Source organism: Trachemys scripta, chromosome 8 (genome assembly GCF_013100865.1).
Source record: "Trachemys scripta elegans isolate TJP31775 chromosome 8, CAS_Tse_1.0, whole genome shotgun sequence".
Taxonomy (NCBI): Eukaryota; Metazoa; Chordata; order Testudines; family Emydidae; genus Trachemys; species Trachemys scripta.
In genome coordinates this window covers 54,359,197-54,380,535 of record NC_048305.1, presented here as the reverse complement: position 1 = coordinate 54,380,535, position 21,339 = coordinate 54,359,197, and the positions used below count along the sequence as shown (strand labels likewise).

The following is a 21,339-nucleotide window of genomic DNA, read 5'->3' as shown; positions in this document are numbered from 1 at the left end:
CTGAGTCTCCTTTCAGGGAGCAAGGCAATTGTGAGACCTTTCAGAGGTGAGAATCCAAAATAGAGAACTATGAAGTCAGGGAAGCTGCTAATCCCTGTAAGGGCACTGCCCAGGTGTCTTACTTTGAATGAAGACTTTGCTTTTGTTTACACACAAGGGATTTACGTGTTTTACGTACGCAACATCTACTGCTGAAGATGTCTTTGTCAACAGACAAAGGCCACAACAGCAAAGCCATTCTGCATGGCCTTGAATGTATTCACCCTTTATTCCAGCAGTATATACTCCTGCGGAGTTTAAAGCTCTACTCCTAAATACAAAGACTCTGCCACTGGTAATACTCATTCAGCCAGGCTTCCACATTTCAGTTGCTATAATCCCAGAGAAAATAAAGGCCCTGGAGACACTAACACAGAAGGCCTCTATCCTCAGCTGAAAGCACCTCAGAGCCAGTTCTGCATGGCACAGGGTGATGAATGTGCAGTTATTGGATCTTTTAACAAAGCAGAGTGAATAAAAGTGCTTCTGCCATTAGCCCAGAGCACATATTTCTCTCTCATCAGAGCTGTATCCTTTGCTGTGACTTTTCACAGTTACATAAATATGGCCTATTTTTTCCCCTGAATTAACATCTTGCTCTCTAAGTTTAGGCTTTCACACACACATAAAACAAACTGTCTGATTTCTCACACACAGCTGGAACCTTGGCTCACAGGGGAGGAACTGTTCTGTTCCTGCAAATATAAAGCATTCACAGTTAGTGACTGACAGATGGGGCTAAGTCTGTCCTGTGAGTGCCCCCAATACCATTCCAGCCTGTAAAATTCTGTGCACCATGGTGTGAACCTCTTCAGAGAGGAACCATCCACCCCCATCTCCTCTGTTCTACTGAGAGCCAAAAACTGATCTTGTAACCATGCTCTGAGAGGAGGCAGATGGTCCTATGGTTATATGCTCCACGGAGTGGGTGGATGGTTACATGGCTTGGGAGCATGGACCGAGCAGATGGTCATGCACTCCAGAAAGGAGACGACTGTGAGTGGTCTCTTTCAAAAGAAACTCAGTGTAAAGTGCAATGGGAGAAAGTGCTGAAATACCCGGAGAAAATGTGGATAGTGACTGTTGCTTAAAACCTTAGAGCTCTGGGGGAGAAATCTCAGACAGCACTATTATGGATTATTTGTCCCTACAGGCCCCAACTGGGATTGGGACCCTAATTAGCTAGACTTTTTAAAACAAAGAAAAAGGCAGTCTCTACCTCAAATTGCTTATAATCTAAAATCCCAGAAATTCTTTCCATCTCTGGCCTAAGTGTATGATTTTTGTTCACCCCTCATCACTATGGTACCTGACACCTGGTTTCCAGTTTCATGTGAGGTCTAGTCACAGGGGTGGGCAATGAGTGACCCATTCGGGTTTACATGGTGGTTCAGCTTCTGCAACTTGGGGATATTTGTGTGACCTTTCCCCCGGTCTAGTAATATTTATGGCTGAGGAACCGAGATCAAATTAGGAACCAAACCCTGATTTTGAGTCAGTTTTGGGCAAACCTTTTGCACAGTCCTAATATTTATCCCCATACCCCTTCTGGGAGGAGCTACACAGTATCTCTAGTCCATTCTGAGCCCCTTCTGTCTTGTTCAGGCTGGACTCAGCTCCATACCTCCCCTAGAGTGTTGGTTCTTACCAAGGGGGCTGTCTTCATATTTCTTCTCACCTCTCCCAGTTAGGCTGCAAGGGGCTTGATCTGTATGACAGGGGATGGATCACTGAAAATTGTCCTGTTCTGTTCATTCCCTCTGAAGCACCTGGCACTGGCCATTGTCGAAAGACAGGATACTGGGCTAGCTGGACCATTGGTCTGATCCAGTATGGCTGTTCTTATAGGATAGCCATCTGCCCAGGTTTTCCCAGGATCATCCCTTTTTGGAGGTAGCTGTTCCAGGAAATCTGTAAGACTCCCAAGGACATTTAAAGTCCTGGTTTTTGTCACTTGTGTAGCCATACACCACTCAACACAAATTTGATCAAAACTCTGCATGAAGGAGAGGAGTGGTAAGGAGCTCAGCCCGAAAGGAGAAGGCTCACATTGTGCCCAGCCATGCAGTACAGCTGCCTTTCCTCAGCTCACCTGGCCCCACCACCCTGCTCCTCTGTGCCCAACTGCCCTTGCTCTGCCCACCCCCATAGTGCAACCACAGCACCTTCAACTCGAGAACAGGCTTGGGCAGGTCTATATGGGGTGAAGGAGCCTGCCTTACTGAGAGAGCAGAGACCAGCTCCGTATTTACCAACTAGGCCTTGATTCACCGTCCCACCCCTGCTCCCCACAACTGTACAGTGCACCACGCCACCAACTCTGGCTCCTCCTCTTAAATCACAAGTTTTTGTACTTCAGGTGGCAACCCTTCCCACAGAGCTCCCTCTGTCTCTTGCAGGACGGGGTCTGACTCCATAACTCTAACCCATAGTTTCGTCTTTCATATTCTGTGGCTGCCCCCTCATTTCTCTAGTCCTACCCAAGTCTCTCTCTGCCATCCTGGGATAGGGCTGTACTGAACCTCTCACTGCCATTCATTAATGCACATCTTGCCACTAGTTCACCTTTATTTCCAGTGGGCCAAATCCTTCCCCCAAAACCACACCTGAGTAGCTGGGCTTGTGCAGGAAGCTCCATGGGGCTGGAAAGGAGATATCTCCACCACCTCCCCCAATCACCAAGAGGCAGGGAAGCCACTCCGTAGCTGCTACGGCAGCCCCATGGCTGCAGTAGCTCTGATGCTGCTGTGCTCCCACTATGCAGGAGGAATGTCCCATATATTGAATCCACAGTCTCTGGTCCTGCTTCTCACCTGCCCCACTCTTGTCCCCAAATTCTGCTGCCTGGAAATTAGGAAGGAGCCCACTGTGGAGCCCTGGATGGACTCCCAAAATCTTCACCTATGGGCAACAGATCCACATTGCTTTTGCTGCAGGTAGGGCCCTCCCCAGCTGCGGATCAGGGGTCAGGAGCTGTCCAGTTTTGTTTTAAAACATTAATTATTGTTCCAGTGTTGTTTGCCTGCTGTGACTGAAATACAGACTGATGTCTCCCATAGAGAGTGACCCATAATGAAGCCATGTTCCTGTGGCTGAATATCTAGGCCATGAAGCACAATGATAGCCTTGTGGTTAAGGCATTTGACTGTGACCCAGGAAGGCTGAGAGACCTATTTTTTGCTCTGATATAGATTACTGTGTGACCTTAGTCAAATCACAAAGACATACGAATGAATATGTATATAAATGGCACTGGAAGTGATGTGTGCTCCCAGTGTAACAGGTGGATTGTGCATTGACTGACACCCGGGAGACCTTTCAAAGCTTGCACTGAGTTTTTCATTGCACCACACCACTGATTTTTATTAATGGTTGCCAGAAAACTAAACCCCCACGCGCCTCTATGAAAATTTAGGGCGCAACCTGGCAGCTTGGCACAGGTGGCTAACAAGATGAGGGGGGACCCTGCTGGGAGAGTATGTGATACACCTAACCATCTCACCCATTTCTTTTTATCCTCATGAGTAAACCAAGTGTCCAAAGCCAGATCCAGCCCATCCAGGCAGTGCACCATTAGATCTGAATAAAGAGGAATAAGGGTGGGATTTTCAAAAGTGCCTAAATGAGCTAGGAGCACAAGACCCACTTACTTGCAATGGGACTTTGAAAATCCCACCCTAAACACTCAGAGAGGTGGCAATCTGTGCCTTTCCCTGGGGAGGATTATGGCAGGATCCCTGGGATTTGCGGACCATTGTTGGAGGAGCATCGAGCCCATGACCAGACAGATGGCAACACACACAGCTGATTGGTGTTATCTGTTGCAGCAGCCGAAGAGGAGGAAATACATCCTACTCCATGCTGCCCCACTCAATCCCTTTGGTCCCATTATGGCACGGCCCAGGCGAAAGGGACCATAGGCAGCTGCTGAGAGCTATATGACCCTGGTTCAGCAGGTGTGCACAGCACACCCTCCTGGTTGTCTCAGGGCGCCCATATCTTTGGTGGCTCTGGGGCCAGGGTAGCCCTAACCGATCCCCCATTCTTCAGCTGTGCACAGGCTTTCTGTTTGCTTTGTCTCCAGGAGAACTTGAATCTAGAAGTATGAGCACAACCACCCACTGTTTCCTATAATAACAGTCTCTATTTCTCACCTCTAGCACAGCCCTTTCCTTCCCAGGTTAATAAACCAAAAAACAGGTAAGTTCTAGCCCTCCTTTCTTCCCGTCCTCCAGCGATCTCCTGGGAATCATTCTCCCCTCCCCTTTCCCACCACCGTATGCAGAAACAAGTGAATTCTGGGGAGTGAGCCTTAGGCAGCAGCCAGTGCACTGGAATAATGAGAGCTAGACAGGCTGTGCCATCCTGCACAAGTCTCTGTGTGTCTCTATCCACTGTGTGTGTATGCATCTGCGAGAGCGTCCTCTCTCTCTCTCTTCTCCCCCTTCTCTCTCCTTCATAACCCCCTCCTCCTTCCACCAGCTCTTGTTCTTTTCATGAGATGCAGAGCTAGGAAGCTAGGAGAGTAGCCCGGTGCTGCAGTTATTCTAGAGATAACTGTGGTCAGGCTGGCTGCCCTTCACACTCCCCGATGTACCAGGAGGCGGCAGACCCTGTCATTCAGGGCCTCGACGAGCCATGCCCATCAAGCACCTGCCAAAACCACGTAGCCACCACCATGCTGACAGCTACAAGACAGGTAAGACCTAGGAGTTCATTATTATGTAGGAAAGCTTCCGGGAAAGGCCTCTGTGTGACAGGGCTACAGGCCTCTTGGTTCTCAGCTCAGATGTAATCTCCTTGGTGTTGACTTTTTCTTTATTCTAGCAACAATTCGTGTGGTGAACAATGGGCCTGCAAAGGGGTGGGGGAAAGATCCGCTTTGACTGTCACCCCAATTAATGTCACTGTACTGCTTCTGTTGGTAGTTAATCTTTCTGTGGCCTCTTATGAATGGCCTAAAAAGTCTAGACACTGTTTCCAATTAGCAATTGCAGCAAGAGCTGTGTATTCCCTCTGATTAGCCCCCCCCCTCCCTACGCCTCACCAAACCTTGTCAGGTCCCATACTAGAAGCTGGGACTCTGGTTCTAGAGGTGATATCTGTTTCAAGTGGAGTAGCTGTGGTCTTTTTACACTGCTAGAATAACAATAATTTATCCTGGTAGCTATAGTTACGAGGTCTTCACTATATTTTTAGTTTCATTCATATTTTTTTTTTACAAGGATGGATCATATTTTCTTTTAAATACTCGGCATCCAAGTTATTCATGCCATTGTGACTAACACCAGTGATTAACACCACTGCTCAGTTAATTAAAAATAAAACTAATTTGAGTGAAAGGAGAATGTGTCGGAGGTGACAGAACTATGCCAAGCGCTTGATGTAGTGTAAATGTGCAGATGGCAAGAGAGTTGGGGGCGGGGAGCAGGCGAGAGCCAGTCCAGGAGGGCTGTCTTTACCCTCCATGCTGGCTGTTGGATAACTACTACTCATGGTGCATTCTGTTGTAACCATTTCCATATTTTTGTTTTATGTTTGGTGCTTGGGGTGAAATCTGGTAAATTAGAATGGTCATGAAATAAGAGGGGCCAGTAGCACTGAAGTCTACACAAGCTTCTCAATATGGCTTCCCATCAATTCACCTCACTCCTGACCCATATTAATCTTGTTATTCTAGTGCCAGGCGCCCACACAGCTCTACTAATGCACCTCAGTTCTGACCAATATGAACCCTGCTGTTCTGGTACTGAAACCCTATGCCCCTCCCTCACTGCACCATGCCACCGCTCTGCAGCATGCTTCTTTTTCCACCACAAGGCCTCTCCTACACAGAAACGGATAATGTTGGCTTATAATCAGTGGGAATAGCCTGGGCAGTTACTTTGAAAGCTTTCTACACAACGCTGTGGGTGCTTAATCATTAGGGCTGGAATAATGCATGCGAATCCTGCAAATCACAACTCTGCCAGTATACCTCAGTCCAGAGCTGTGATACTCCTGCTATTCCAGTCCAGCCTCCTGAGCAGAGAATTGAGCTGAATGGTGTGGTATTTTTTTATGAGGAAAAAGCTCTCCTGGAGAACACGATGAGCCCATCTAGCGCATTTCATTTATGTCCTATTCCAGGTTTGAACAGCGATCTCCCCAGATGAAAGATGGCACATTAAGACCCCGATCCAGCAAAGCACTTAAGTATGTGCTTAAATTGAATAATGGGAGTCGCCCATTAAAGTTAAGCATGTGCTTAAATCCTTTGCGGGATTGGGAGCTAGTCTGCTGTGCCACCTCGTACCTCTGAGGAGTGGTCAACAGCCCTAACCACGCTATAGGTGGGGCTTGTGTGTCCTGTGGGTGACTGGTCTGATAAGAGCATGTGGACATAGCTGCCATCCCTATTAAATGGATTTCTAATTGCACATCACTTGGGCCTGTAATGGGATTCAACTGCAACCTCCAGGTGTCAGCCTGAACATGGGTATTTGGTGAACCTGCTAGTTTATAAGGTGTTCAGTGTAATTATACCCTTCTCTTGGAAACTCCAGGTCAGTGACAGACAATTCAGGGAGACTGTAAGTACCAAGTTAACTGCAGTGTCCAGCAAACCCCACTCTCTGATGTCCCAGCACATGTAAAAATGTGCAGAATTTTTTGCTTCTGCTCCCTCATCTAGTAGGCTCTACCACATATAATTTGTACTTATAACTTGTACATTTCCAGCAAGGGTCTGTCAGAGTTTCCACAGTAAACCCCATTTTACAGGGGTTCATGCCAGTTGCAGTTTAGATACTGCCATACTGACATCAGCAGCATCAGTGAGGCTGAAAGCTGGGAGGACTCCAAGATGACACTGAACAGACCTATGTCAGGATAAATATTTTCAGCATCTCTGCTCCACACATACCAGCACCATCTCCAAAATGCACACGCACATTCACACACACGTGTGTGTGTACAGACATCACATTTAAGGGGAATCTCAGCAGCTCCATTCCAATGCAAATGCAGTTACCACTCAGGGAGCCTTGCTTGTTTCCTTACTGTTGATTTTTCATTCTGCCTGCCTGGAGGAATCAGTGAGACTGAATCCTGAGCACACAGGCTGTGGTCAGAAGCCATCTAGCAGTTAGAGGGATTTGTTCTGCTGCATCAATCACAGCATGATGCCAGAGACAGTCCAGGAGCTGCTTTTGTCATTGACACAGGGGAAGAATTTAAATAGCTGGCACTCTCATGCTGAATACAGAAAGACAAATCTATGGATCATATTTGAAGTATCTCATATTTGTATTTTTAACATGATCTTTAATTTTCAAGGAACTCTGTAGCCCTGTGCTCTCTTACCTCCCTTCCCAGCACAGGATGAGCCCCAGTGCTTTCCTACCTACACCTACCCAGTATGCGGTCCCCATGTCTGTCCTGTCTTCCCCAGCCCAATACCTGAGCTTCATGCTCTCTTCTAGGTCTAAAGGCAGTAGAAGCATTACAAAGCTTTAAACTAGAGCCTCAAATGTTTTCTGACCCTGTTAGTATTGCTGTGAGCTGGGTTAAACCTTGTCGTTATGGATTGGATGAAAGTGCTGCCTTTCAGTCAGAATAAAAGTAAAGAAGTGTCTGAAAAAACAGAAGTAGCACCCAGAATACAGGCACATGGGAAAGCTTAAGGAGAAGCAGAACCACATTATTATTACACGGCCCTAAGGTTTTTTAAATGCAGGGGCTAGGGCTTGGACTGACACAATGGTTTTTGTCTGCATGTGTGAGAGCAGGAGCAGGGAGAGACAGAAGTGGCCAGAAAGCTAAGCAGACAGTAACAGAAGCACTGGTAATGTGGCCAAATGAGAAATCTAAGAGACAAGGCTTTTTTGGGGTGCAAAGTGCTGGCTGGAAAAGGCAGGTTTGGAACAGCAAGCAAAGAAACTCTCCTACTGTTTGATTCCTGCTGTGTTCAGGGACTTTATGTATAATCTTAATAATATAATAATAATATATAATAGTATAATAATAAACAGGACTTTATGTATAATCTTTGTAAATAAACAAAATTGCACCAAAGAAAATACGTGGCGCTATCATCAGTTTCTCCTTCTAGTGAAAACAGGCTTCGGGGCCCCAAACTTTGGCTATGCACACCAGTCAAAAATAGTACCAATATAGATCCCACCAGGTGGATTTCTCACAAGACCCTTCTCACATATTATAAATCACCTTTTTATTTAGTGTTCTGGCAACAGGAGGGTTAATTTCAGGCTGCAAGAGCATGACCTTTGCTGCAATCCCAATGTGCTTCACTCTAACCCCAAAACAACATGGCACTGTCTGAACGGAGATCTCTAGGAGGACTTCTCATATTAGACATCAGATACTGAGAGAGATTGTAATGTTTAACACTAGAGATGTTCCTTGGGCCCTAATTCTGAACTGTGGCTGAGAAGAACTCAGCACCTCTCCAGAAGAGGGATTAAAGAGTGCACTAAACTACGTTTGCAGTCCCTTGAGCCTGGGCCCGCCCAGGTGCCAATTTGGTTCCTGGGTATGTTTGAACAGCCTCATGTGGGAGATGGGGTGCCAGAGGAGCCATTATGGCATCTCTGCACCACCCAAGGTTCCCACTACAGTGGGAGAATCCCCCTGTGGCCAATTCAGATGGTTTTAGGACAGTGATACAAAGCTGAAAATGGCAAGGCACTGAGTGAGAAGAGAGTGGCAGGGAGGTATAATAGGGAAGGAATGATGGGAAGAGAGAGAAAAGGAGGAAGAAAAGGTTGAGACAGCAGGAAAGAGAGACGAAGAAGGGAAAGCAAAATAAATAGGAGAGGCAGAGAAAAGGAAAAAAAGTCAAAGCAAACATCCAAACAGTCGCCAAGATTCAGAGGTGAGTCAAAATAAAAGTTTCTAAGAGAGTCTAAACTGCTGTAACTTATCACTTCTGGCGATTCAACAACAAAATTACACTTCCTCAGGGTATGTCTGTTCCAGAGTTTTAGCTCCAGGTCAAAACTATTTGTTCCTTTTAACCTGCCCTCCGTCCAAGCACAAAGCTCTCAGTTGTATATTACTCATGGCAGAAGTCAGATTAGGGCCCATGGCTGCAGCCTCACCTAGTTAGGCTGAATAGTGTGCAGCTAGCCCCAGTGTGGGGCAGCAGGGCAATGCTGCGATTCCTCCAGTGCAAGCCCTCAGGCTCTTGGGAGCTCTTCCCACAGAGATCAAAGAGGCAACAAAGACTAATTAAAATTTAATCATGGGGGACTTCAGCTCCCTGGATATAAGTTGGTCAAATGTCACCATGGAACAAGGTTTATGGAAGCAATTTCTTGGCATCTTGAAAAAGTGCTTCTTGGAACAGCTAGTTGTAGAGCACACAATAGGAAAAGCTACTTGCCACTTATTCCTAAACAATGTAGGGGACAGAGGAGTAATTAGTCTCTAGATAATAATGCCTACAGTCTAATTACATTTAACATCCTCAGGGGAGGGATTGTACAAAAATGTAGCATGGTGACACTACACTTTAGAAAGGGAGATTTCAATAACATAAGCAAGCTAACTGAGAAGACCTTAAAATTAGAAGGTTTCAGGGTAGCAGCCGTGTTAGTCTGTATCCGCAAAAAGAACAGGAGTACTTGTGGCACCTTAGAGACTAACAAATTTATTAGAGCATAAGCTTTCGTGGGCTACAGCCCACTTCTTCGGATGCATATAGAATGAAACATATATTGAGGAGATATATATACACACATACAGAGAGCATGAACAGATGGGAGTTGTCTTACCAACTCTGAGAGGCCAATTAAGTAAGAGAAAAAAACTTTTGAAGTGATAATCAAGATAGCTCAGTACAGACAGTTTGATAAGAAGCAAGTGTGCGAATACTTACAAGGGGAGATAGATTCAATGTTTGTAATGGAGGTGAGGAATTTAAAATCTTTAGAATCAACAGGGAGGCTAGTTAACCATACCGTAACAGAGATAACCAAAGGTATGCACACATACTTCCAAACCGGAAGGGGGAAAAAAGCATGTTTAAATGACTAGGTGCAAGAGATTATTTGAGTCAAACAGGTATGGACCTGTAGCCCAAGTGAAGAAGTTCATTAACCCAGGAAACCGTCCAAAATGCCAGTGAATGCCACCCCGTCCCTGTCTGTGATTGGACCAGATGATATCCTTGAGGCCTTCTGTGATACCTCTGAGCTGAGTACTACTCTGTCCTCACTCAGTGGGAGGAGGAATGTAGGACAGGCAAAAGTTACATATCAGGCCCTGAGTGAGGATGCTGCCACTGACTACAAGACCATCAAAGCTGCAATCCTTGGCCAGCTAGCAGTTTCAGAAACAAAGGCTGCTGTTCTGTAGGAAGCATGTTTCTTCACAACTGTGGCTATTCACTTTCACTTGGCAGCTCAGTGGCTCAAGCCACAGTCTGGGATAATGGGAGAAGCAATGGACATAGTTGTTCTAGAAGAGTTTTCACATAGCAGGACAAGCCAAAGGCATGCCGAGGGGGTGACAACCAGTTGTTTGTTCATTATAATAAATTTGGGGGATGTTGTCAGCTTGCCATGGGCAAAACATTAGTGACATAAAGGAAGCATGGAGACATTTGAGTTTACAGAAGGTGCAGAGGGACCTGAAGGAAAGAGCTTGATGGTAGAGATGAGATTATTGATCCAGTAAATTACCTTCTGTCCTGGCCAATGATCTTTGTGTCCATAGAGTCTCCCCGATAACCTCAGCTCAATACTACACATTTATGTTTTGTGTATTTGCTGTTAGGTCATGAGGAAATTGCTGTAAAAGATTTCTTAAAGAGATTTAAAATGCTGGATGGTATTCAAATTTAATATTTAAATGGCTGTTTTATTAAAAGCTTTTAAATAGAAGCCAGCATAGTACGTCTGCTAAAACAAAAACACAAGGGCCATTGTAGAAGGAATTTGCTATAAACCCTTCTCCTACCTCACAGAGGCTTTCTAAAATATTACACTGCAAAATATAATTCTCTTTATCTTCAATTTAATTACATTTGCCATGGCGCAGCTATCAACCCAGTGCACTTAGTTTGTTCCTGATTAACTCAACCCTGCCCAGGAAAGTAATGGAGAGAAATATCAGTCTCCACGGTTATTCTGGGGCTGCCCAATAACCCACTTTGCCCCAAGAAATGGATGCATTAACAACCCTAACCTGGAGAATCAATAAGGCAAATTACAGGCTTGATTCTCCACTCTGTTACACTAGTGATGTCAATGGAGTTCACATTATGTAAAACCTGATGTAATAAAGGGAAGACTAACACCACAATCTCCAGATTCATTATACATCCAGGATTGGTGGCTCAGAGATTTGGTTTGATTCAGATGAAAGCAAAGTCAAAAAGTCTGGATGCTGGAGCTGAACTTTCCAAAATGGGTCTTTTTGTTGGTCAAGAAGTTGTGTTGAAGAGCCCTCAAGATCTGGCTTTTTTGTTATTGAAAAAATAACACATCTCATGATATTGTAATAGCTCAGACAGAAGTAGGAAGAAGCACAGAACAGTGAAAATGACATGCTAAACGTTCACTGAGCTCTTTGCAACATTGTTTTGAATTTGGCTTGGATTTGGGCAAAGGCTCATGCTAGTTGTTATTTAGTCTGAACAAATTCACTCACCTTATCAACACCATTCGCACACCATGAGCCTCAGCCTCTCACACTGGATGACAAAAGTCTTATGTCAGCCCCACCCCCACCCCCGTTCATTTAGTTTCTGGCTCCTGATAAACTGAGGCCTGATCAATCAGCTTGGAGTATTGTGTACTAGCTGAGAATAGATAAATCACTTCCCTGACAACTCCAGGTTATAAAGGAATAGAAAAGTTAGTACTGCTCTTATATTTGCTTAAATAATTTTTGTATCAGTCATAAATCTTTTCTCAGTAGATACTGCCCATAAAACCATATGTGGTCTCAGGATATGCTTCAAGCTGGGGCTACAAAAAAGCCAAAAGTCTTTACTAAGAAAGAGGGGCTGGTGAGGCTTTAGTTAGAATACCAGTTCCAGACAATGGCAGAAGGGAATAGTAAAACAGTGGTAACTGTATGTTTGTGTGGCCAAGGGAGACATTTTGCATCTTTTCTGAGAATATTAGTTAGGATCTGTATTAAAGGGTTGGCATGTGGTATAGAAGGAAGTGGGATAAGAACCGGTCATCATAGCTTCACAAAAGTTAGAGGCAAAAAGACCTGTTAAGTCATCTAACGTAGGATTTAAAAAAGTGACTTAGGAGGACATGTGCCACTGACTTTCAAGTCACTTAGTTGCTTTTGAAAATGCCTCCCCTTGTCTATCCCCTCTGCCAGTCCAGGCCTGAGGGCACAAGGCTGGAAGAGCCCATAGGTCTGTATATGAAGAGAGAGGGGAATTTGGATCTGTAACAAAGGGAAGAGGTGAGAGAAGACAGAAAGTGAGACACTGGTGGCTCTGTGTGGGAGGGCAGGGAATTTGGGTTGTTAGTAAAAGTCAGGTGAGAAGTGGTATGAGAGAATGTGAGATAACAGCAGGTCTTCATAGGATGGAGAGGAAATTCACATCTGTAACCTGCCAGGGAGGATTTTTTACTGGCTCTGCATTTATCACATTACATCCAATAAGGAGCCTTCCTTGCCTCTTAATAGATTTGATTTGGTTCTGATGACAACAGGACTCTTTAATTATACTCTCCAGTACCTTTTCTGTCAGCAGCTGTCTGTGGAAAGAGCTCTGTGACCTATGATCTGAAAGCAATAACCTATCCCAACCTCAGAGGAGTATTTTTTTACAACAATGCAGGTTGATGCTTTATTCCAACTTAATCAGGGTAACAACAACAGAGAATGTTTGCAGGGGAATCCCATCTGAATTCTCCCTGCGAACATTTCTCATATACAGAAATGCCACGCGGTGGATTATTTTACTGTAATAGAAGCTAAGGGCTCTGTGATCAGGTTAACAAGGAGGAGGAGGATGAAGGATGCAATAAAGTGTTCTGATCAGGTGGGCAATTCTGAAATCCCACCAATGAGATGTGTGAGACGGCTCTGCAGTGTTAGTGTAGCCAAGCCTCAGTCTCCTGGATTAGGCTGCTTTAGTGTTTACTGGATGTGACACAGATAGGAGAGCTGCTGTCAGCTGTGCTGCTCCTCGGAGAAAGTGGGGAGAGGGAGGTGTGTCTGAGTGTGACTTTCTGCCTCTTAAGAGACTGCTCTATTCTCTCCGTAGAGCCTCTCCGATCACACAATTGGCAAAGATCCACAGGCCGTGAGGACAGGTCAAAGGCAGTGAGTATCTTTTCTCTGTCTCTATCTGTCTGTCTGGAATGCCTTATCCATGTTCAGTTCATCTGGCTTTCTACGTATATTGATGGATGTTCTTAATCTCTTGCAGTCTCTTTGGAAATCTCTGCTCTTCCTTTTTAAACCTCAGTATTATTAGTTTTCTCCCCTGGGATGGCTTCATTGTTCTTGTCCTGGGGTGACTCTACAATGTCATCTTGCTGAAGTTGGGTGCCACGATCAAAACAAACTCCCCCTCTTCTGCCCCCAAATAGCACCCTCAAAACATGCACCGGAAGATGCTGGCAATTCCTCTCCGCACTGGAGTTCTATTATAGGGCGCGAAAAGAGATGGGGTGTGTGGTGAGAGTGTGGGGGAAAGATCCATGGATGGATTCCTACTGGGACCAGTGTCACAGAGTCACAGGTTGGATTTATCAAGGTGTAACCAATTGGCTGTACCTGCAGCAGATAGAATTACTGGTGGGTTTAAAAGACTGGGGAAGAGAGAGATCACCAGAGCCTCAAGTTTGCCCTCATTAGCAATCCTGGGTCATTGCAGCAATGAAGAGAGAAATATGTTGGTCAGAGAGAAGTTCACCAGTGGTCAGCTGTGGCATCAACAGGAAGGGTGCTGTGATAGAGGGAAGGGAACATTGTGGACGATGGCGAGGGACAGTGGGGATGGGGTGAAACTGTCGTAAATCAGGAGCCCAGAAGAGTGCAGAGCATTTTCGTGGTAGAACTCAACATGTGGGGTTGTGTGGGAGAGGAGCACCAGCAGCTGCCCAGCTCTGCCCTCAATGACCAATGCCAGCATGGCAACAGGGAAGAAAAATCCTGGCTACTGGAATCCAGGAGATCACGTGCTTTGGTTTCACATGCGAGTGAGGTTGTGTTAATAAGGAAATTTAAAGGGGCTTAGGGAATTATAGGGATTGGTTTCAGCTAAAACACAGTGGAAGGCAGACTGTTAGGGTGGGGATTAAGGAAATGCACTCACTGGCATGTAATGCAATCCCTGCTCTATTAGTTTAGTAGGGAAGAGGCTTTGTGCATTTTTAACGTAATCAGGTCTTAAAATGGATGCTGCATTTGGCAGCAGTAGCCTTGGGAATTACTCAGGCCCAAAGAAAGTGGGCACCCCCCTCCTCCCCAGACAATCTCCTCTCTCTTCTGCTCCTTTCTCTTCTGCTTGGGTGCCTTCTTTGGGTAAGAGGATAGGGAGGTTACCAGGTGCTTCTCCTCTCCCATGATCACTAGGAAGCAATTATACGGTGTGCACCAGGGAGACCGTATCTACCTATTCTGTGTCCCGTCAGCTTGCTGCCTGGTGGAACCTGGCCTTCCTCCCTGGAATGAGATTCAGTCACAAGGCAGAGGAAAAGCTGGCCCTGTGCCAAAGGTCCATTTCCTTGGTTCTTTTCTCCTTCTCCTCAGCCATTCACAGGCTGCACAGGCTCCAAGAGCCCAAATGATTAGATGCATCAGGAATTATGCTTTTATATTGTGTGTGAATGTTTGAGCCTGTGGTGGTTAAAGGACCAGCCCCTATAGAAGCGTGAAGTCCTCGTGTTATTTTATTTACAGGTTAGTTGCAGTGCCAGCTTTTCCATGATGCCTGGTCAGTAACATCAACCATGACCTGGAGGGATGACAGGGGCAAGAAGTAGTTTGGTCTTAGCCACTTGAGTCCTGTGCTGAGCCCATTGAGCAAAGACTACCAATTGTGTTGAATGACAATGACATGTACTGTTATGTCAACTCCTGCCATTCAGTGGGGAGCTGAGACCACTAAACTCACTTCACTTAGATTTGAAGCTGGACTTGAACCTTAGTTCTGGGGATTAAAGGAGAGGTGGAAATTCCTGCTATGACCAACCCTCAACTCTGAATGGTTTTCACTGAAAATCCAACATTCCCTTCTAGGAGGCAAGAGAATTAAATGGGTTGAGAACAGCTGTCCCTCCTTTTACACAGGATTTTTTGATTTTAAGGGACAGGACGCGAAACAGTAAATCCCTCCTCCCTGCAGTCTTATCTCCTGCAAACAGCACTGACCGCCCTACAAGCCAGCCAATTAAAGGGTTAACTGTAACCGGATGCCTGCATGGATGCCTTACTGATTCCATGGAGGTAACTGAAAAGAAATGATCCATTCAATGATCACCCCTTCCCACCCAGTTACCCTCTCCCTTGTCTGATAAGCCTTTAAGCTCATTCCAATGTACCTCTTCCCTTCCTGCCCTTCCTTTGCCTCTCCATTTCCCATGGATTCCATTTCCTTGCTTCCCCTCCTGTGTCCTTCCTTGGAAGTCAAAACCTTAGGCTCAATATTCCATCAAAAATGAGATCCTCCTTTTGCAGCAGCATCTCTGTCTTTCATGTACTGTTATTCCCTGCTGCAGTCCCTTGATCTCAGACATCAGAGAAATTTAACCAGCATTGCGGTAATGCGTGTCGCACCTCTGCTGAGCAATTCATGAGCCTTTCATAGAGTCTGCTGGAACAGGCATTGCAGGAAGGATGAAGGTTGTGGGTATCTGGAGAAAAAAGCTTATAGATTAGACTCAACAAGAGGGTCTGAATGAAATAGCATCGGAGTCCTCAACATAGTTGAGTGATGGCATTTTACAGGGAATGTTTCTGCATCAACGTTTAGAGTCCTTGTGGAATTTTGTCCTGAGATCTTTGGTCACATGTCCATGTTTTGATGTCATCCAACTATGCCTGTAACTAAGGATCTCAATATTTTGCAATAGCTAATGCTACCAGCTGTCCATATTGTGCCAGGGAGATAAGCATTGCATTCAATTAATATTTAATTTGCTCTAAAACTATATTAAACATGCATAATAGGAACTATCTGAGTGTGATAAAGAAAGAAAAAAGGTAGGCACGATGCAAATTGGCTCAGGGACTAGCACCAATGTATTCAGAAAAAATATTATATATGGAATGGAAGAATGTTGTGCTTCCCTCTGCAGTCACGGAAAGCTTTATCAGTCTGTTTTGCAGAAGAGTTAAAAGAAGAGGGTCTTTCCAGGTCAGGGTTGGGTCCAGTAGTGGAAGATTGTGGGCTGAATTATTGAATTCTCTAATTCTCATCCCCAGGAGAAGGTGCTCTTATTTAGTGCTGGGAGAATCCATTAGCCAAGATGCTTTTCAGGTTGGAGAGGGGAGTAATGGATTATGCATTTCTTGCTCTTTCAAACCCTGTTGTAAAACTATTAACCAATATTTATTTGTTTGAGAGGGGACAGTACCAAAATAGTACTGTTCCTGTACAGTGGCAAATGCTCTCACCTTCCTGTTTGATGCCTCTGCACCCAAGTTTTCCCAGTCAGATTGTTATGTAATAATTGTATGTTGTGCACGTGTCTCTTACCCCACTGGATGGCTGGGAATGGATACGAGGTGGGAAGGTGTGAAATCTGTGGAACATGTTTTAGAGAGTAAATGATAGAGTGAATCCTGGCACAGATAAATCTGTAGTGGATGAAATTTATCTCTAGTCCATTAGTCCTGGTCACTCTGAATTTACAGATTCCATCCAGAATCCTGCCAGGCCTTTATGATTCTGTATTAGAGGGTCATTTGCAGAGCCCACCTGCTCCCTCTGATCCTTTATGCCCCCCTAATTGCAAGTACTCGTGGTATTTGTGCCATTTGCACTGGTGAAAAGTGGTGACTGATTTTTGGCACAGCTGCCGAGTTCTCCCTTCTATCATCCAGAGAAGAGCGCCACAAGAAACCATTCCAAGCCTGTGGCCTTTCACACCGATTCACCATTCTGACCTCCTACTGACTTGTGAGCTACAAAGCAAGGGCTTTAATTACTGGAGACTCTGCTCTGATGTTTTAGTCCTATCTGCCCAAACAAAAAACCATCCTAGATATCTCTCAGCCTTCATTGAAGATGTTTGGCTAAACCCTCAGAACCCCTGCATGGGGGCCTCATTAGATACAAAGTCACTGAGATCTTGCATTGTACAACTCTGGCTAGCCTTGTAATTGTCACCTTCTCTGGTTCTCCCCTACCTGCACCCCTATCCCCTATTGATTACAGGAACAGAGGGATGAGAACTCGCCTTGGATGCCTGTCTCACAAATCAGACTCATATAATGATTTCACAGCCATTCTTCCGGATAAGCCCAACCGGGCTTTGAAGTGAGTATAGATGCACCATTCTCCTTCCCTTTCTAGTTGTATTTCCTTCCTTTCATTGTACTTTGTAAGCTTTGAACCCCAATCCCTGCAACTGGAATTGGTTTTAGCGCTGAACATCCCTGAAAAATAATTAATTTAATCTTTTGAGAGCAAGCAATGAAAAATCCCCAAATCTTTGGAGATCTGTTTGTCCCGAAAAGAAGACAGAAACCCAAGGAACTTGAAACAGCACCAACTCTGTTAGAAAATACTTGCATCATGGATACATTGGGGCAAATTCTCAGATAGAACATGCATACCACCTCCCTGATACAAATGGGAGTTGGGTGCATTTATCTGAGGACAGAATTTGGCCCATTGTTATTACAAGTCTAAATATAAGCAGTCATCTCTGCATAACAGGTGATCAGCTTCTTCAATCCATAGCACTATTATGCTCTACAATACTGGAAGCATTTAACTGATATGCTAAGTCTCATTATTAAAGTCAAGAACAGCTTTATTGAATGTATCCAGCGTGCGTTAAGGTCTAGCTAAAACAACTAAACCCCCACACCGCAAAGTGTCCTGTATCAGTATGCACTAGGACTTGTGTAAAAATTGGGATTAATTCGTCAGTGATTGTCTTTACTTTGGTTGATAAAAAGTCCTGGTTTAAAAGATCTGGTGTCTTGTCCAGCCCTTCCCAGGCAAGTTGCACCAGAAGGCTGTCTGTAATAGACTATGTGTGATTGTCACTTCCTTTCTTTTAGAAGATTATCAACGGAAGAAGCCACAAGATGGGCAGATTCTTTTGACAGTCTCTTGTCCCATAAATGTGAGTAGAAATCACATTCTACCTCCATCCTCTTTCACAAATATTTACTGTAGTTCAAATGTGAAGAATCGTATTAGATGGCACAAGGACCCTCAGTGGATCTCCACATAACTGTCTATCTTAACCATCCATAATTAGGGCACTATCACAAGAACATGCTGGGAGGGAGTGTGTACTATAACACTAAGATACACTGTGGCTGAAATTTTCAAACCCGCCTGGGGGATCTGGCTGCCCAATTCCCATTAATGTTAATGGGAATCCAATGGGCATTCAAATCCCCTATGTGACTTTGAACATTCGAGCATATAGCTTTGCTCACTACAAAAATGACATATTTTAGTTATTACAGGATATAACCTATAGTTAAACATACATGTCTGAATGTTCTACAAACACAAACTATACAAAACCATGTAATCATCACACTTCATACCACTAAACAGATCAATCATTCCAATTCTCTTTATAAAAATATTATTCTGCTCCACCAACGCATCCTACTGGGAAGCTATGGAATTCTGATATCGTGGAATGTAACCTGGGACTGCATCCTTTCAAAATCTTTTCTACACCTGTAACAAACAACATATTAAAATAAGCAGTGTATAGCCAATAGCATATTTCCATTTCAGAATGAAACAAGGGGGCAAACTGAGATTGTGTGAGCAGTGTAAACCAAGAGGGGTGAGAGTGTGTGGTGAAGGCTTATATTTCATGAGGGAATGGGCTGGGCTCCTTAAGGGGTTTACCCTGACTTTTTTTTTTCCTGAGCCCCATTGAAACCCCAGTGTTTTCGGTTGGGAATGAATTGGTGACTAAACTACTTTGAGATCCATGGATGAAAAGCTGCTGTATTATGTCACCAACAATAAGTCACTGAGAATATTGCTTCTGCAGCGAGGGGGAAAATATTCAACTTTTAAAAAACTCTTCTTTGGTCAAAACACAAAATATCATGGAAAACTTTTGTCAATATTCAATTTTTTTTGCCCATCTCTAATTTTGTCAGAGTCCCATGTTACCCTGAGCATAAGTTAGGATATTAAGAAAGGTAAGGCATGGAGCATACAAGAGTAAGCTTCTGTTACAAAAGCTAAGTAGATAAGGTTATATGTGGTGAAATTATAGAAATAGTTTCCTTTTTAGCTGGTTGATGTGACTCCAGCCTTAGAACATCATACAGTGGTCACCATAAAAATGTCAGCATTTATTAGCAGCTACCACACATGTAGCTGAGACACCAGCTTTCTCCCATATCTAGAATAGGAAGTCATTGTGGTAACTCTATGGTGTGTGATGAAAAAAGCTGAGTTTCTAATAATGGCCCCTGTAGAGTTACCCAGTGAATAGTGAAATATCAGTAATTTAATAACCCTCCTTTCCAGGGAATACTCTACATTCTGTTTTGTACCTGAAGCCTCTGGAATTGCTAGTGTGAGGGTCAAAACCTGCTCTCAGTAAAACTGATGCAAATCTGAAGAAACTCCATTGAAGGCAACTGTGTTACTCTAGAGTTACACCCATGTAAATGAGAGCTGTGCTTGGCCCACAGACCTTTGAGTGAAAGGGATTATCTTGTGGTAGTCATTGTAGGTATTTTCATAACTGCATTAAAAAGGCAATGGAATTGCCTAAGATTCATTGTGGAAGCAGAACAAAGCTTCAGTTATCTGCATTTTCCCCCCCATTAAGTAGCACACTTGAACAAACATTGTGCTAATGTCAGACAGATAAAGAAGTCCTGTATCTACTCTAGCATTTCTGTGTGACTATCCCCAGTGAACATTTTCAGCTAAGCGCCTACAGCTAGTGGCAAAAAAGGAGAGAACTAGATCAGTCAAATTTCCTTATGACTGCCTGTGTGAACAGTGTTTGCTAGCGTAATATCAGCTCATGCTCTGGGGCATAAGCTGATCACCAGCTGGGCTCAGAAAGAAATTTTCCCTTTGCTTTATAGTGTTATGCAGGTATCACATTTTCTCTGAAGCATCTGGCATTGCTTCACTAGATAGACCACTGGTCTGTTCTGGAATGGAAACTCCTATATAAATTTCAGAGGGGTTAAGAATTAGTTATGGTTTGCTAATTCACTTGGAATAACATTGTTGGCTCACAATTTTCACTTGCCACAGTCAAAGATAAACCTGGAATGAGGTTTTGGGCCTCTTCAGACCAAACAATTCCATGATGTAATGGTGTGTTATGGCATAGACAGTGCTCAGGAATTGAATGAAAGAGGGGAGCCAATTCAAAGCTGTCCCTCCAGGGATATACTGGTGGGAACGGAAGGAAGCAGGGAGGTATTTTTCAGATCAAAGGACGGAATTAAATGTTACTAAAGTGATACAATCTTGAGACCCTCATAACAATTCAGTGGGTATTGCTAAGGTAAGGAGGTTGACACTGTACATAGAGAGTCAGTATTCTTTTTTGGAACTTCTGAACCTCTTGTTGCTACATACAATGAGACTACAAAGAGGCTGCAGGTGGAGGCATTCCAAAAAGGCCTCTAACAGAGCATCATGCAGTCTCTATGTGTAATATCAGGTCATTTACCTTGGTAAAATATCCACTGAAGTATGAGAGGCTGCTGCCTGCATCGCTTTAGTGAACTTTATAGTAACGTTTAATCTCGACATAATACTTTCAGGAGAGGGTCTCTTGAGTGGAGTCTAGGAGGACCTTAGATAAAAGGTGTTATGTTTCCAATAAAATCTGGTTCCAGAATGATACCAGAACTTAAGGAGATCCATTGCTCTCACTCTCTCCTACCCTCCCCCACAATCTCTACTCAGAACCCCTCTCTTTGGGGGGGTCTCTCTGATTGCAATCTTGACCAGGAATCATGTTATTTTCTTAAATAATATGCAGCATTCTCATTCTGGACATGATTCATCTCTGCACCAGCATAGAAGCTACCACAGGGACTGAGGGGAAGCTGGCTTGTGCTTTTCCTATCCTGGGGTTGCTGCCTTGCAGCCCCCCAGTGCAGGTTAGGGCAGCCCTAAAGGGT

The 21,339-nt window shown here is 44.4% G+C and overlaps 1 protein-coding gene across 2 annotated transcripts in view; it reads left to right on the top strand.

Moving 5' to 3' along the window:
• Positions 1-4,482: 4,482 nt before the first annotated feature.
• The window catches only part of RGS8 (regulator of G protein signaling 8), a 33,106-nt gene continuing 16,249 nt past the window's right edge, over positions 4,483-21,339 (top strand). Inside the window, exons 1-4 of one of the 2 annotated variants that reach the window (XM_034779988.1) lie at positions 4,483-4,738; positions 13,283-13,341; positions 17,405-17,506; positions 18,262-18,323. In XM_034779988.1, coding sequence (XP_034635879.1) covers positions 4,631-4,738; positions 13,283-13,341; positions 17,405-17,506; positions 18,262-18,323 — 331 coding nt within the window. In that variant the 5' untranslated portion in view covers positions 4,483-4,630. Of the gene's footprint in view, positions 4,739-13,282; positions 13,342-17,404; positions 17,507-18,258; positions 18,324-21,339 lie in introns of both variants that reach the window. The other variant, XM_034779987.1, reaches the window with a different exon arrangement.